Source organism: Primulina huaijiensis, chromosome 18 (genome assembly GCF_012295235.1).
Source record: "Primulina huaijiensis isolate GDHJ02 chromosome 18, ASM1229523v2, whole genome shotgun sequence".
Lineage (NCBI taxonomy): Eukaryota > Viridiplantae > Streptophyta > Magnoliopsida > Lamiales > Gesneriaceae > Primulina > Primulina huaijiensis.
This window is the reverse complement of record NC_133323.1, coordinates 17,953,119-17,968,783: the sequence shown is the minus strand read 5'-3', so window position 1 is coordinate 17,968,783 and position 15,665 is coordinate 17,953,119. Positions and strand designations below refer to the sequence as shown.

Here is a 15,665-nt window from a genome sequence, read left to right as displayed (position 1 = left end):
GAGATGCAGCTATTCGAGTCCTTGATGGTATTGCAAGACTGATGGAGCAGGCGCAGCAGGCTCCCAGACCCCAGACAAACATTTATGAGCAGTTCAGATGATTCAACCCGAAGTAGTTCGGGGGTACTACCGATCCATTCTTAGCAGAGGGTTGGATCTGATCTCTAGAGCTGCACTTTCAGAGCTTAGAGATGAGGGATGGCGACAGGGTCAGATGTGCCATCTACGTGCTGAGGGATGATGCATCCCTATGATGGAGGGAGCAGCTCACAGGGTGGATTTGGCTACCCTTACTTGGGGACAATTCAAGGACATATTCTATAACAAATACTTTCCAGCGGATGTCAGGGGACGCCTGACGAGGGAGTTCATGAGTCTCCGACAGGGAGATATATTTGTGGCAGAGTTTATTCGAAGGTTTGATAGGGGCTGTCACTTTGTGCCCCTTATTGCGAGGGATGATCCGGAGAAGCTGAGACACTTTATGGATGGTCTCAGACCCACTATTCGCTGGGACATTATGTTGATGAGACCGCCAACCTATGATGATGCCACCGCCTATTCTTTTCAGGTGGTAAGGCCTTGAGAGATATTGACGCCGAGATGAATCGGAAGAGGCATCAGGCTCATCAGAGCTCGCAGCCACAGAAAGAAGCAGTTCATAGGGCCACCAAGGCCTCAGGGGTAGCAGAAGCCCCAAGGTCAGTTCAAGAGGCCCGGACAGCAGAGGCCACCATAGGCTCCAGGGGCTCCTAAGCCAGAGGAGAGACAGCCGTGCAAGCAGTGCAACCGGTTCCACTATGGTACGTGTATGTGGGGAACCTTCAAGTGTTTTATTTGCAAAGAGGAGGTCCACAAAGCAGCTGATTGCCCTAGGAACAAGGGCCCCACTACTGGAAGGGCCTATGTGATGCATGCCGAGGATGCAGAGGCTGAGCCAGACTCGACACTGATCACCGGTAACCCTTATGTTTAAAACTTTTATTTATCGCCTCGATTGCATGTGATATTATGTTGTTTGTTGGAATTATTCTTGGGATTGAGAACCTAGAATAAATTAGATTGCATGTTCTAATATGTGGAATTAAGGGTTGAATTGATTTAATTAAGATTTTTGAAGACCAAAATGCAATGACAGATATTACAGGGACCTAATTGCAAAATTCTAAAGTCGAGGGGCTGTTTGGCATTTTTCAAAATTTTGGGACAAATTTGTAATTTTCGAGAAAATTAAGGTTTAAATTGAGTAGATTTGAAATTTCATGAGGACTAAGATGCAATGAAAATTTGAAGGGCCAAATTGTATTAAATTCAAACTTTAGGGCAATTTGTAATTTTTGGAAATTTTAGTGGTAAACTTCAGAATTTTTGATGGAACACTTGAATTAAATCAGTTATTTTTCGAGTATTTTGGGATTATTACTGATAGAAAAATTCTTAAGCTTGAACAAGACCATATTTGATGGTATATATGTTTTGTCGCATGAAGGATATATATTTCAGGTGTAGTCACATATCCATTGCTAGATTCCAGAGCTACACATTTATTTATATCCGAGTCATTTGTCAGGAGACTAGTAATCATACCAGAGGCTATGGAATTGGGATTCAGATTTTTGATTATGTCCGTAGTTCAGAGGTTTACCTCGCAGATAGTGAAGAGATTAGAGCTTCGGTTACAGAAAAATATGGTGCCAGCATATTTGATTATGCTACCGTTGTCGGAGTTCAATATTATTCTGGGTATGGACTGGATTTCTTTGAATGGAGCTGCTAAAGATTTTAGACGGATGTCAGTATCTGTCTGACCGCCCAGCAGTAAGCCATTTATTTTCGAGACAGCCAGACACGAGCAGGTGCCGCACATCATTTCTTGCATCTGTGCGAGGAAGCTCATGAGGAGAGGCTGCCACACATTTTGGCGAGTAGTGTAACAGTGACCGAGCCAATCATCCAGAGGCTAGAGGATGTCAAGATGGCAAGGGATTTTCCCAACGTTTTCTTGGACGAGGTTTTAGGCATTCCTCCAGACAAAGAGGTGGACTTTTCTATCGAGTTGATGCCAGTAACAGTGCTGATTTCTAAGACACCCTATCGTCTAGCACTTGCAAAAATGAAGGAGCTGAAGGATCAGATACAGGACTTTCTAGACAAGGGTTTATTCGCCCGAGCTTTTCTTCATGGGGCGCACTGATACTGTTTGTAAAGAAGAAGGATGGCAGCATGCGGCTTTGCATTGATTACTTGGAGCTGAACCGGGTCACAGTTAAGAATAAGTATCCACTGCCCAGGATCGAGGATCTATTCGTATTCTAGAAGTTAGATCTCCGATCAGTATACACCAACTGAAGGTGAGAGAGCCTGACGTGCATAAGAAGGCATTCAGGATGTGTTATGGGCACTATGAGTTTATGGTGATGTCCTTCGGACTGACAAACGCGTCAGCGATCTTCATGGATCTCATGAATCATGTGTTTCAGCCGTATTTGGATCAGTTTATCATAGTTTTCATAGACGACATCCTGATTTATTCAAATAGCAGAGAGGAGCATAGTCAGCATTTGAGAACAGGTCTATAGGTCTTGCAGGACCGTCGATGTCAAGTTCAGTAAATGTGAGTTTCGGTTGGATAGAGTGGCATTCTTGGGCCATATCATATACTGAGATAGAGTGGAGGTTGATCCCAGTGAGGTCGAGGCAGTCCAAGATTGGCCAGCGCCTAAGAGTGTGATAGAGATCAACAGTTTTTTGGGAATGGCTGGGTACTACAGAAAGATTATTCATGGCTTTTCTTCTATTGCAGTGCCCACGACCGCCTTGATGAAGAAGAATACCAAATTCGTTTGGGGATCAGAGTGCTAAGAGAGTTTTGACAGACTGAAGTAGGCATTGACGTTCGCGTCGGTCCTAGCTATGCCATCAGGGCAATGGGAGTTTGTGCTTTATACAAATGTTTCGAAGCTCGGTTTGGACGCAGTTCTGATGCAGCATGACAGAGTTATAGCCTATGCGTCCAGACAGTTGAAGGTCCATGAGAAGAATTATCCGACTCATGACCTCAAGCTAGCGGCAGTGGTATTTGCCTTGAAGATATGGAGGCACTATCTGTATGGAGAGAAGTGCAGGATTTTCATCGATCACGAGAGCATGAAGTACTTATTCATGTAGAAAGAGCTGAATATGAGACAGCAGAGATAGCTAGAGCTAGTGAAGGATTATGACTGCGACATTAGCTACCATCCGCGTAAGGCTAATGTGGTCGCGGATGCCATGAATAGGAAGCATGCAGTGATTACTCAGTTGTCGGTACAAAGGTCGTTGCAGGCATAGATTCAGAGGTTTGAGCTTGCAGTGTATGTCAGGTGGATGCCCCTAGTCTTTCTACCCTGACAGTACAGTCTACACTGAGAGACAGGATTCGAGCAGGGCAGACTTCTGACTAGCAGCTGCAGAAGTGGAGACAGAGAGATGAGTCTAAGGGCCTGAGTTTGTATATAGTTGAGGATGGCATAGTCAGATATCGTGACTGACTGTGGGTTCCTAGAAGTGATTCCCTGAGAGCATATATCATGAATGAGGCCCACAGCACCCCGTATTCCATTCTCCAGGGAGTATGAAGATGTATAAGGATCTAAAGACTCTTTATTGATGGCCGAGCATGAAGCCAGATATCTTGTGTTTTGTGTTTGAGTGTTTGACGTGTTAGCGGGTTAAAACCGAACATCATTGACCTACAAGAAAGCTGAGACCACTCTCTATTCCCGAGTAAAAATGGGAGAATATTACTATGGATTTCATGACAGGGATTCCGTGGACAACTGGGGGATATAAGGCCATTTGGGTGATAGTTGATCGGCTCACTAAGTCAGCACACTTTCTAGCAATCAAGAAGAGTTTCACCATGACTCAGTACGCAGAGCTGTATGTCAGAGAGATAGTCAGACTGCATGGGATTTCAGTGTCCATCGTGTCGGACAGGGATCCGAGGTTCATGTCTGTGTTCTAGAAGAGTGTGCATCAGGCATTGGGTACTAAGCTGCTATTCAGTACTGCCTTCCATCCTCAAACCTGAAACGTCCGCTACTTTTAAACGTTAAAATCCTACTAAAACTTTTTTTTAAAACATAAAATTCGAAATTCAAATTTAAAATAACTTAACATTTCCATCATCCAAAATAATTTAACATTTGAAATCTCAAGTGCATAAAAATCTCTAACTCGTTAATTAACCAAAAACCCTACATCGACCTTTAACAAGATCAAACTAAACTCAAATAAAGCATAAAAATACCTAATTAAATCATTAACAAAATCTTTAAAACTTTAACTATCAAGTTAATGTAGAAAATAATGTCCCGCGGAAGTGTATTGTCGGACTCGATCCACTCAAGCATCAGCGCCTCCCTCCATCTCATCCTCACCTGTAACATTCAAACCTAGTGAGTCTAATTACTCAGCACATTCTAAACATGAGTAATAAATAATAAATATACAAAGACATGCATTAACGATCATACTTTTATTCAAAATAAACTAGCATAAATATCTAAGCATAATTTAATCATAAATCGTCAAATCATAAAGCTTTCCATCATTTATCGTTTTGGTGAAGTTTGATCCTTGAAAGTGACGAGTTTATCCTCTGGTCGACTGATCAGACTCAGCTTACCATTACGCATGGGAACGGGCACTAGGCACTAACATAAAATAGAAATACGATCGGGGCCTTCTTCCGTAAATGGGCTTCCTCTGTGGCCTTCTCCCTCATGATATCCCCAAAAATCATATATCATATACTTTTTGTCATAGTCAATTCACATCCTTCAAAATATTTTTCTTTTTCTTTTTAATCATAAAATATCGTGTCATTTTCACATTCGAAAAATATAATATTAACAGTAAAAATTGCACAGTTTTATCATAAATCATAAAATCTCATATTTTCATCGTAAACGTTTTAAAATATCATTTAGCATGCGCTATGATTTTTCGGTACACTATCAAACCTTTTTGTACTACCCATGTGTAAAATGATCGTTTTGTCTTTGGACTCAAAAATTCCTGATTTTGACTTTTTCTCAATTTCATTGACTCGAGACTATCCCAAATAATTATTTAAGCTTAAATTTGACTTCTAATATTTTTATTTAACATAAACTCGGGCTTTTTGATTTAATTCTTTAATTACTAAACTGTAAAGCATTTAATTTCTAAGTTAATTCAAACTTAAATATTTTAATCCCAAATTTTAATCATATCCTTTTCATACCTAGACTACCCTCGTGAACCATGAATCGAACCTCGTGGACCGTGGTTCAAGCCTTTCCCTTCATCAAGCCAAAGTTTGAACCCTAGCCTACCCATATTGAGCCACGACTCAAATCCCTCGAGCCACCACCGAGCCATCATGGACCAGACCATTCATAGACCCTCTTGGACTCTAACCTACCTAGCCTAGACCAGTTGTAACGCCCAAAATTCAACCTATGTAGTCACATGTATGCAAACGATTTAAACTGCTTACTTGCTTTGCATAATTAATTTTAAATTCTTGCATGATACATATTATATGATTAAATGTAAGATTGCATGATTAAATGATTATATGACATGATTTCATGAGAATTTTAGATTTTGTTCGAATATTCGATAATAGGTTGGGGATAGGAGACCGAGGACGACCAAGACAAAATAAATATTTTAAAGGCTTCTTAATATGATTAAAAATGATTAATTTTTTCTAAAAATGATAGAGTTCAAATTATTTTATCAGACGAGAACGATTTTATCCGGAAAGCCGGTTTTGGGAAAACGAGATACTTTTAAAATATCAAATGCATTATTTTTCAAAACTAATTTTCATAAACTTTTATTTTTCAATTAAATAGGTGTTATTGGGCCCAAATTACCTAGGATAAGTAGCCTCAATTGCTCCTAAATTTAAAAACCGAAAACCCAAGCCCATTTCATGCAAATTAAAATCTGTAAAATAGAAACCTAGGCTTTCAAAGCAGCATATCAGTCGATCCTCACACACAATACACACACTAAATTTCGAAAATCTTAAGGGAAGAAAACAAGGAGTCTTCATCACATATTCGTTCTTCCTCGCACCCCACACCGACGATCGTATTTTCGAGCATTCTAGAACGCAAAGGCACATTTCTAAATCTTTTGACGTATCATTCAAACAATATTATGCATGTTTTGATTAATGTTGCATGAAAAATATTTACGTTCGATGGGTTTAACGATATAACGATTATTTTCAAAGTTTTGATGATTTTACGCTTGTTTATTAAACTCTATGATTCCTAAGGACACACTGCCAATAGGGGGTGTTTAAGGGACGGGAAAAGAGTCTTCAAAAGATAAAATACATTCTGGAAATCGAGCTTGGCCGAGATAGGAGAGTCCTAGGATTTCCTAGTATAACCGATGGGAATATGGCTAGACTATGTGGCTTGGCACCATGCGGCTCGACCAGGGCTAGCTATGGGTCGTGTGGGTCATGGTTCAGGGTTTGGTAGGGTCCTAGCCCATGGTTTGTTGATAACAAAGAGTCCATGATCGCATGGACTCTTCCTATGCGCATAGATCGCATGCCGCGATCGGTTTTTGCGTGATGGTTGGAGCTTGGATAGGTTGGCCTAGGCTAGATCTGAGGGTGGTTCAGTGAGGGTCAGGAGGGTTCGAGCTTGAGTGGTGGCTCGGGTGAACAGTCCTCGTCGAGTAGGAATCCTAGTTGCAAGTCTCGCCTGCAGGTCATGCTAGAACTGGTGGAGTGGGCTAAGGGCTGCTTAAACGGGTCAGGGCTGGGCAGTAGGGTCCGTAGGTGGTCTGGTCAGGGGTTGGCGCGAGTTGGATCGACTGTGGTTTGAGAAAAACGAAAGGTGGTTCGATGGGATTAGCTTAGGTTCGAGTTAGGACTAGGGGAAGAAAAAAGGGTCGAGCCATGGTCCACGGGAGTTGATTCATTGTTCACGAGAGTGGTTCAGGTAATAAAAGTATATGGTTAAAATTGGGGAAAAATATTAAAGTTTGAATTAATACGGGAATTTATCTCTTTATGAATTAGTAAATAGGAAATAAATCGAAAGCCTCGAATTTAAGCTAAATAAAAATACTAAAAATTAAATTTAAGCTTAAATAATTATATGGGATGGTCTAGAGTCAATCAAAGTAAGAAAAAGTCAAAATCCAAAAATTTTACGTCCAGGGGCAAAACGATCATCTTACACCTAGGTAGCACGACAAGGGTTGGCAGTGTCCCAAAGGGTCATAATGCATGTTAAATGATATATTATGATGATTTTGATGAAAATATGATATTTTATGTTTTATGGTAAAACTATGCAATTTTTACTGTAAAAATGCTATTTTTAGAAAGTCATGATATTTTATGATTTAAAAAAATATATATTTTGAAGGGTGTAAATTGACTATGACAAAGAGGATAGATGATATATGATTCTTAGAAATATCGTGACGGAGACTACCCAAGAGGGAGCCCGTTTACGGGACAAGGCCCCAAAGAGAGCCCAACGATCGTATTTTTATTTTACGTCAGTGCCTAATGCCCGTCTCCATGCGCAATGGTGAGCAAAGACTGATCAGTCGACCATAGGAAAAGGCTAGTCACTTTCAAGGATCAAACTTCACCCAAAATGATAAATGATTGAAAGCTTTACGATTTACGATTTACGGTTTATGGTTTACGATTTATTTATGCTTAAAAGTTATTTTAAATAAAAGTATGATTTTAATGCATGCGCTTGTATATGTATTATTTGTTACTCCTGTTTAGAATGTGCTGAGTCATTAGATTGACTAGGTTAGAATGTTGCAGGTTATGATGATATTGAGAGAGGCGCTGATGCTTGAATGGATCGCGTCCGGCAGTACAATCCTGAGGGACATTTATTTTCCACACTAGCTTTATAGTCAAAGTTTTAAAAGATTATGTTAATGATTTTATTAGAGACTTTTATGCTTTATTTTGAAGTTAGTTGGTCTCATGTTAAAAGTGGAAGTTGAATTTGGTAATTTAAGATTTAGGGATTTTTATGTACTTGAAATTTTAAATGTTACATTATTTTGATTTATGAAAACGTTAAGGTTATTTAAATTATTGATTTTCGATTTTATGCTTTTAAAAAAAGTTTAGTAGAATTTTAAAGTTAAAAAGTAGAGGGCATTTCAGTTGGTATCAGAGCCTAGGATCCCCAAAAGATTATGTTACTGCCACTCCGAAAAGCTGAAGAAGTCACGCCTCAAGTATGTAAGTTTTTACTGCTTTAGATTTTATATGTTTTAAATGATTTTATGATACATGATATAGTGGTTAGATGCATGTTTCATTTAAAATGTTAAATGCATGTAGGTTTCGTGGTTGGGACGGCTTATACAGAGATGCCTCCTAGACGAGTTCTTCGTAGTGGTATTGATGCTGGACGTGAGGAGGAGATTCCACTGACTCCTCCTAATCAGGATGCTAGAGCTCGTGTACTAGTGGGCATGGTACAGTTATTAGAGCAGCATGTTGGAAATGCTGCGAGGGTTCGACCGGAGGCAGCCTATGAGCGTTTTAGGAGGATGAACCCTGAGGATTTTCATAGCACTAGATCCATTCGTGGTTGAGGGGTGGATTCGATCTTTGGAGGTGGTTTTTCAATATATGGACATGGTGGACTCTGACCGAGTTCGTTGTATCATCTATCTACTGAAGGGGGACGCTTCCTTATGATGGGAGGGAGCGGAGCAAGGGGTGAACAAGCAACCCACGACTGAAAGGGCCTATATGATGCACGCTGAGCAAGCGGGAGTAGAGGTTGACCCATCTAAGGTCGAGTCAGTCAAGCATTGGCCATTGCATAAAAGTGTGACGGAGATCCGCAGTTTCTTGGGTTTAGCTGGCTACTATCGTAAGTTCATCAAAGGATTTTCATCCATTGCAGTATCCATGACGTAATTGACGAAAAAGAATGCAAAATTTAATTGGAGACCAGAGTGCCAAAATAGCTTCGATCAGTTGAAGCAAGCACTCACTACAACGTCAGTTTTAGCTATGCCGACAGAACAAAGGAAATATGTGTTGTACACCGATGCTTCGAAGCTAGGATTGGGTGCAGTTCTTATGCAGCACAAGCGAGTCATAGCGTATGCGTCTAGACAGTTGAAAGTACATGAAAAGAATTATCCGACGCATGATCTTGAGCTTGCAGCAGTCGTACTTGCGTTTAAAATTTGAAAGCACTACTTGTATGGTGAGAATTGTAAGATCTTTACGGACCATAAAAGTCTTAAATATTTCTTCACCCAAGAGACTTGAATATGAGACAAAGACGGTAGCTAGAGCTTGTTAGAAACTACGATTGTAACATTAGCTATCATCCCGACAAAGCTGATGTTAGGCAAGTGGATATAAAATTGGGGCCCACGCTGAATAAACAATTCAGGAAATTAGAATCCCACATCGGAAATTTTTTCAATGTTGGCTTAGAAATTTGTTATAAATTGAGCCTTCTTTGTTTGCTTTTAGTATCCCAAAATCAAAACCTTTCAAAGCTTAGAAAAATAGAGAGAGCATTTGAGTGTTGAGTGTTGTCTTGTGTGAGTTAGAGAAATTATTTTTCTCGGTTATACTCGGGTTGGGAGTGTGAGATATTTAGTGTATTGTTGTATACACTTGTTGTAATATTTCTCCTGTTATAAAATATCTGCAGTAGCTCCGTGGACGTAGCCTATATTGGGTGAACCACGTAAATCTTTGTGTTCTTTTTGGTTATTTTATTCTGAAATCTTCGGTATAATTTCCCAACAACTGGTATCAGAGCCTTGTTGTGAAAATTCTGAAGAATTCTGAGTATGCTCTGTGGTTGCAGCATTGTCTGATCTTTCATATCAGAAAATATTTTTTAGATTTTTTGCTAAGGCTAGAGAAGTGATGGCCGAAGATGATGGATCGGGACCGGGACAGATTTTTCGTTGTGGCGGTTACAGATAAGAGATTATCTGTACAGTAAGAAGCTGCATCAACCTCTATCAGGAAAGAAACTGGAAAAGATGGAGGATGATGATTGGGAGCTCCTTGACCGACAGGTGTTAGGTTTGATACAATTGACCCTAACGAAGAATGTGGCACATAACATGGCGGAGGCACAAACCATAGAAGAGATTATGTCCATTTTATCGGACATGTACGAGAAGCCATCAGCAAACAACAAAGTACATCTCATGAAAAATTCATTCAACTTGAAAATGGGAGAATGTGCTTCAGTGGCTAAACACATCAATGAATTCAACATGATTGTTTCTCAGCTAACATCGGTTGAAATAAATTTTGATGATGAGATTCGTGCACTTATCCTTTTGGCATCTTTACCAAATAATTGGGAACCAATGCGGCCAGCGGTTAGCAACTCTGTTGGAAAAAGAAAACTACAATTCAATGATGTTAAAAACAAAATTCAGGATGGATTCGGGTAAAGGAACATCATCGAGATCTGCTCTAAATCTCGAGAACAGAGGAAGGGGCAAGAGTGGCGAAAAGAGTTCTAACCGATGGCGCGGTAGGTCCAAGTCAAGAAATAGAAAAGACAAAAGCGACTTTGAAAAAATTTGAAGTGCTGGAGCTGAGGCGAAACTGGTCACTTGAAAAATAGCTGCAAATCAACTAAGAATAATGCAAATGTTGTCACTGAGGAGGTACATGATGCTCTACTACTATCCATGGAAAGCCCGGTTGATTCTTGGGCTATGGACTCAGGAGCTTCGTTTCATACCACTGGTAATCGTGATGTATTCTATAATTACATCGCTGGTGATTACGGAAAAGTTTTCCTGACTGATGGAAAACCTTTGGAAATAGTTGGTATGGGTGATGTCCAGATGAAGATGTCAAATGGGTCTGTCAGGAAAATCAACAAAGTTAGGCATGTACCGAAATTAACAAGAAATCTGTTCTCGGTGGGACAGCTCAATGACGAAGGTCATAATGTGACCTTTGGTGATGGTTCCTGGAAATTGAACAAAAGAGCCATGATTGTTGCTCGAGGAAAGAAAACTGGAACATTTTATATGACTTCAAGTTCCAGAGATACATACGGCTGCTGGAGCTAATTCATGTCTATGACATTGTAGGCTTGGGCATATGAGTGAGAAGGAAATGAAGATGCTTGTATCAAATGGGAAGTTACCGGAATTAAAGACCGTTGAACACAAGCTATATGAAAGCTGTATCTTTGGAAATCAGAAAAAGGTGAGCTTTTCAAAAGGCGGTAGAGAACCGAAAGTAGCAAAGTTGGAGCTTGTTCATACTGATATATGGGGACCATCTCCTGTGACATCCCTTGGAGGCTCGAGATACTATGTCACATTCATTGACGATTCGAGTAGAACAGTTTGGGTTTATTTTCTGAAAAATAAATCTGATGTTTACGAGACCTTTAAAAGGTGGAAAGCCATGGTGGAAAATGAGACCAACTTGAAGGTGAAGTGCTTATGGTCTGACAATGGTGGAGAATATGAAGATGATGAGTTCAAGAAATATTGTGCACATAATGGGATCAAGATGGAAAAAACAATTCCTGGTACACCTCAACAAAATGGTGTAGCTGAAAGGATGAACAAGACCTTGAATGAACGCGCAAGGAGCATGAGATTGCATTCTGGATTGCCAAAATCATTCTGGGCTGATGCTGTTAAAACTGCAGCATATCTGATCAACAGAGGACCTTCGGTACCAATGGACTACAAAATACCCGAAGAGGTTTGGAGCAGAAAAGAAGTAAAACTTTCTTTCTTGAAAGTGTTTGGATGTCTATCCTATGTTCATATTGATTCAGCAAGCAGAACAAAACTTGATCTGAAATCAAAGAAGTGCTTCTTTATTGGTTATGGAGATAATGAGTTTGGTTATCGTTTCTGGGATGACCAAAATAGGAAGATTATTCAGAGCAGGGATGTAATCTTTAATGAGCAACTTCTGTACAAGGACAAGTCAGACATTGGAGCTGGAGATGAATGTCCTGAAGTCAAGAAGATTGATGAAGTGCCATTGACATATACTCCTGTGAATGAATCGAAAATGTCATGCCCCGTGTCCGAAGCATCGGTGACATCCGGCATTGTTTAACAATTATTTGCAAACAATTAAGCCTCGTATCAAATTAAACCAGTCTTTTTCATAAAATCAATAATGTCTTTACAATGACACTGAAATGGAAATTACATCAGAGTATTTTGAAGCGGAAACAAAAGAAAAACAGAAACCATTGCGTCTTGATCTTGATCATCGATTCACCAACCCCAGAAAGCTTCCCGCTCCTCCTCATTTATTTGCTCTTAAGTTTTATCTGAAATTTGTAAGGGGTGAGTGTTTTAGGAAACACTCAGCAAGTGGGGGGTCGATCGATTTCCAATTATACATATAGAACTTAGTCTTTAAAACATTTCCTTAACACACTTTCAAATCTCATTACTTTTAAATTACAGAAACGAATCGAATATAAGACAAAAGTTAACAGATGATTCAGAACAATTCAGAAGCAGATCAGATCATTTCAGAAAAATTCGAAGACAGACACAACACTGTTACTCATCTCATTTCCATGGTCAAATTGTCCCCAATATGTTAGTCCTCTAAGGAGTGAGGCCAGAACTCGGTTTTATACCCACCGGTGGGGGCCAGACAGAAATGGTTTTATACCCACCATTGGGGGCCAGACAGAATCACAATTCTCGTCCCATTTCAAATTGAACCGTAACAGTGTAACAAAGATTTCAGATTTTTATCGAACAGAACTTATCTGAATTTCAGACAGATTCAGCGGAATTAAAGAATTTCGAAGAAACAGAAAGAACACAAATAATCGATCGATAGTTTTAAAATAACAGACGGAGATTTTCGAAAGAATAAACACACAATCATGCATGTCATATCATTTATATGCAAAGTTTTAAATATACAAACGAAGTACATAACAAAAGCCCACTTACCAAATTTGCAGATTCTTGTATGAAGTTTATTCTCAAAAATCGAGCAGCACCTCGATGTAACTTTAGCAAATACTGTCTTTAATCGAGCAGCACTTTGACGTAGGATAGCAACTCCGGACTGCACGAAATTTCCTTCTTCTCCTTAGCTTAGCTTGGCCGAATTTTGAGAGGTATTGTGGTGTGCTTTTTTCTCAACCAAGTGAGTGGTATTTATAGGCAAAGAAAAACCTTTCACCTAGCCTTTTTGGTCGACCAATTGGTCTCCAAGAAAGGGTTTTAATGTAATCATTATGGTGGTCAAAGTAATTCCAAGCACCAAGAGTCATTCCTTGCACCATAAATGTGTCCTGGTCTCCTAGCTCCTCCCTTAGCTCCTTCATGAATTATCTCAACGGTCATTTCTTGCATACTTAATTTGTCCTAACCTTTAGCCCATCCCTTAACTTCTTCCTTGGTTAAATTAAAGTTTGTTTCTTGCATAATAAGTTTGTCCAATCCCTTGGCTCATCTTTTAGCTCCCTTTTTGGTCTTGTTAGGACAAGCTTGGTTGAGCTGTTTCGAGCTGAAAGATCGAGTCCTTGAGCTGGGGTTTTACTCTTCCTGTGACAATACTTCAACGGATGCGGTTATTTGCAGCTCGGCTTCATGTTGAGTTAATCTCCGAACTTTGAAACCATTTCCTCGAGTTAAGTTAGCTTAAATCTAAGTTCATATTTAATTTCTATAGTTAGAATGAAAATTGTTGAACTTCGTTTAAGCTAAATTTTAAGTTTGTATTCCTTACGTGATTTGCTTCGGATCGAATTTTCCGGGTTCTCACATCCCTCCCTCCTTATTGAAAGTTTCATCCTCGAAACTTGGATCAGCTCGAATTTTTGAATAAATGAGGGTATTGTGAACGCATTTTCTCTTCGAGTTCCCAAGTTGCCTCCCTTTCGGTATGATTTGACCACTGCACCTTGACATATGGGATTGTCCGGTGCCTCAACAATTGGTCTTTTGTGTCCACTATTCGGATAGGGACTTCTTCGTATTTGAGTCCTTCATTGAGATTTCCTTCAATCATCAGTCGTGAAATTTTAAGAACATGACTCGGATCTGGAACATATTTCCTCAGCTGTGAAATGTGGAAAACATTGTGAATCCTGGACATATCAAGCGGCAAAGCAAGACGGTAGGCTAAGGTTCCCACCTTTTCCAATATTTCAAACGGTCCCACATATCTCGGGTTTAACTTTCCGGATTTACTGAACCGAACCACTCCGTTCATGGGAGAGACTTTGACGTAAGCTTTTTCACCAATCTCTAATTCTAACGGTCTTCTTCTCATATCTGCCCAGCTATTTTGTCTATCTTGGGCTGTCTTGAGTCTTTCTTTGATTACAGCTACTTAATCAACGGTTATTTGTACAAGTTCTGGTTCGGTAACAGCTTTTTCTCCGACTTCGTCCCAATATAGAGGCGACCTACTCTTTTTACCATACAAAGCTTCATATGGAGCCATCTCGATGCTACTGTGATAGCTGTTGTTATAGGCGAATTCTATCAGGGGTAACTGTTCACTCCAATTTCCAGAAAAATCCAGTGCACACGCTCTCAGCATATCCTCGAGGGTTTGAATTGTCCTCTCGGTTTGGCCATCAGTCTGAGGATGATAGGTTGTGCTGAGAGTGACTTTGGTTCCCATCGCCTTTTGAAAACTTTTCCAGAATCTTGATACAAATCTTGGATCTCTGTCAGACAGTATACTTGTCGGGACTCCATGTAGTCTCACTATATTTTCCATATACAAGGTAGCGAGTTTATCCAGGTTGTAAGTCATCCGTACCGGTAAGAAATGTGCAGACTTCGTCAATCTGTCAACGATTACCCAGATTCCATCATGACCTTGTCTTGATTTTGGTAGTCCGACTACAAAGTCCATGGAGATGTTATCCCACTTCCATGTTAATATTTCCAATGGCTGTAAAAGTCCTCCAGGCCTTTGATGTTCTGCCTTGACTTGTTGACAGGTTAGGCATTTGGAAACAAAGACGGCTACGTATTTCTTCATCCCATTCCACCAGTAGTTGTTCTTCAGGTCTCTGTACATTTTGGTGCTTCCTGGATGTACTGAAAATCTCGATTTATGTGCCTCGGTCATTACTTCTTCTCGAATTCCATCGACATCGGGCACATACAACCGTCCTTCCATCCAAAGGATACTATTCTCATCAATTTGAAATTCTGGAAGTTTTCCTTGTTGGATCTGTTCCTTAATTTTAAAGATGGAGGTGTCTTGGCTCTGCTTCAATTTGATGGTTTCCCGGAGTCCTGATTGTGCTGATAGTGAAGATAAGCTTACTTTTCCAAATTTTCTTCGGCTTAAAGCATCTGCCACCTTATTCGCCTTACCCGGATGATAATTGATTACCAAATCATAATCTTTTAGAAGTTCCATCCACCTTCTTTGCCTCATATTTAATTCTTTTTGGGTGAAAATGTACTTGAGGCTCTGGTGGTCAGTAAAAACTTCACATTTTACTCCGTAAAGGTAGTGCATCTAGATTTTAAGCGCAAATACCACTGCGGCTAATTCAAAGTCATGAGTGGGGTAATTTTGCTCATATGATTTTAGTTGCCGTGAGGCATAAGCAATTACATGCCCCTCTTGCATAAGTACACAC

At 39.9% G+C, this 15,665-nt stretch overlaps 1 protein-coding gene across 1 annotated transcript; it reads left to right on the top strand.

Moving 5' to 3' along the window:
• Positions 1 to 253: 253 nt before the first annotated feature.
• LOC140963972 (uncharacterized) lies at positions 254 to 8,640 on the top strand. Its single transcript, XM_073423453.1, has 5 exons — positions 254 to 491; positions 572 to 701; positions 1,504 to 1,743; positions 1,843 to 2,156; positions 8,384 to 8,640. Exons 1-5 carry the CDS (start codon positions 254 to 256, stop codon positions 8,638 to 8,640), a joined length of 1,179 nt encoding a protein of 392 aa, XP_073279554.1.
• Positions 8,641 to 15,665: the final 7,025 nt, after the last annotated feature.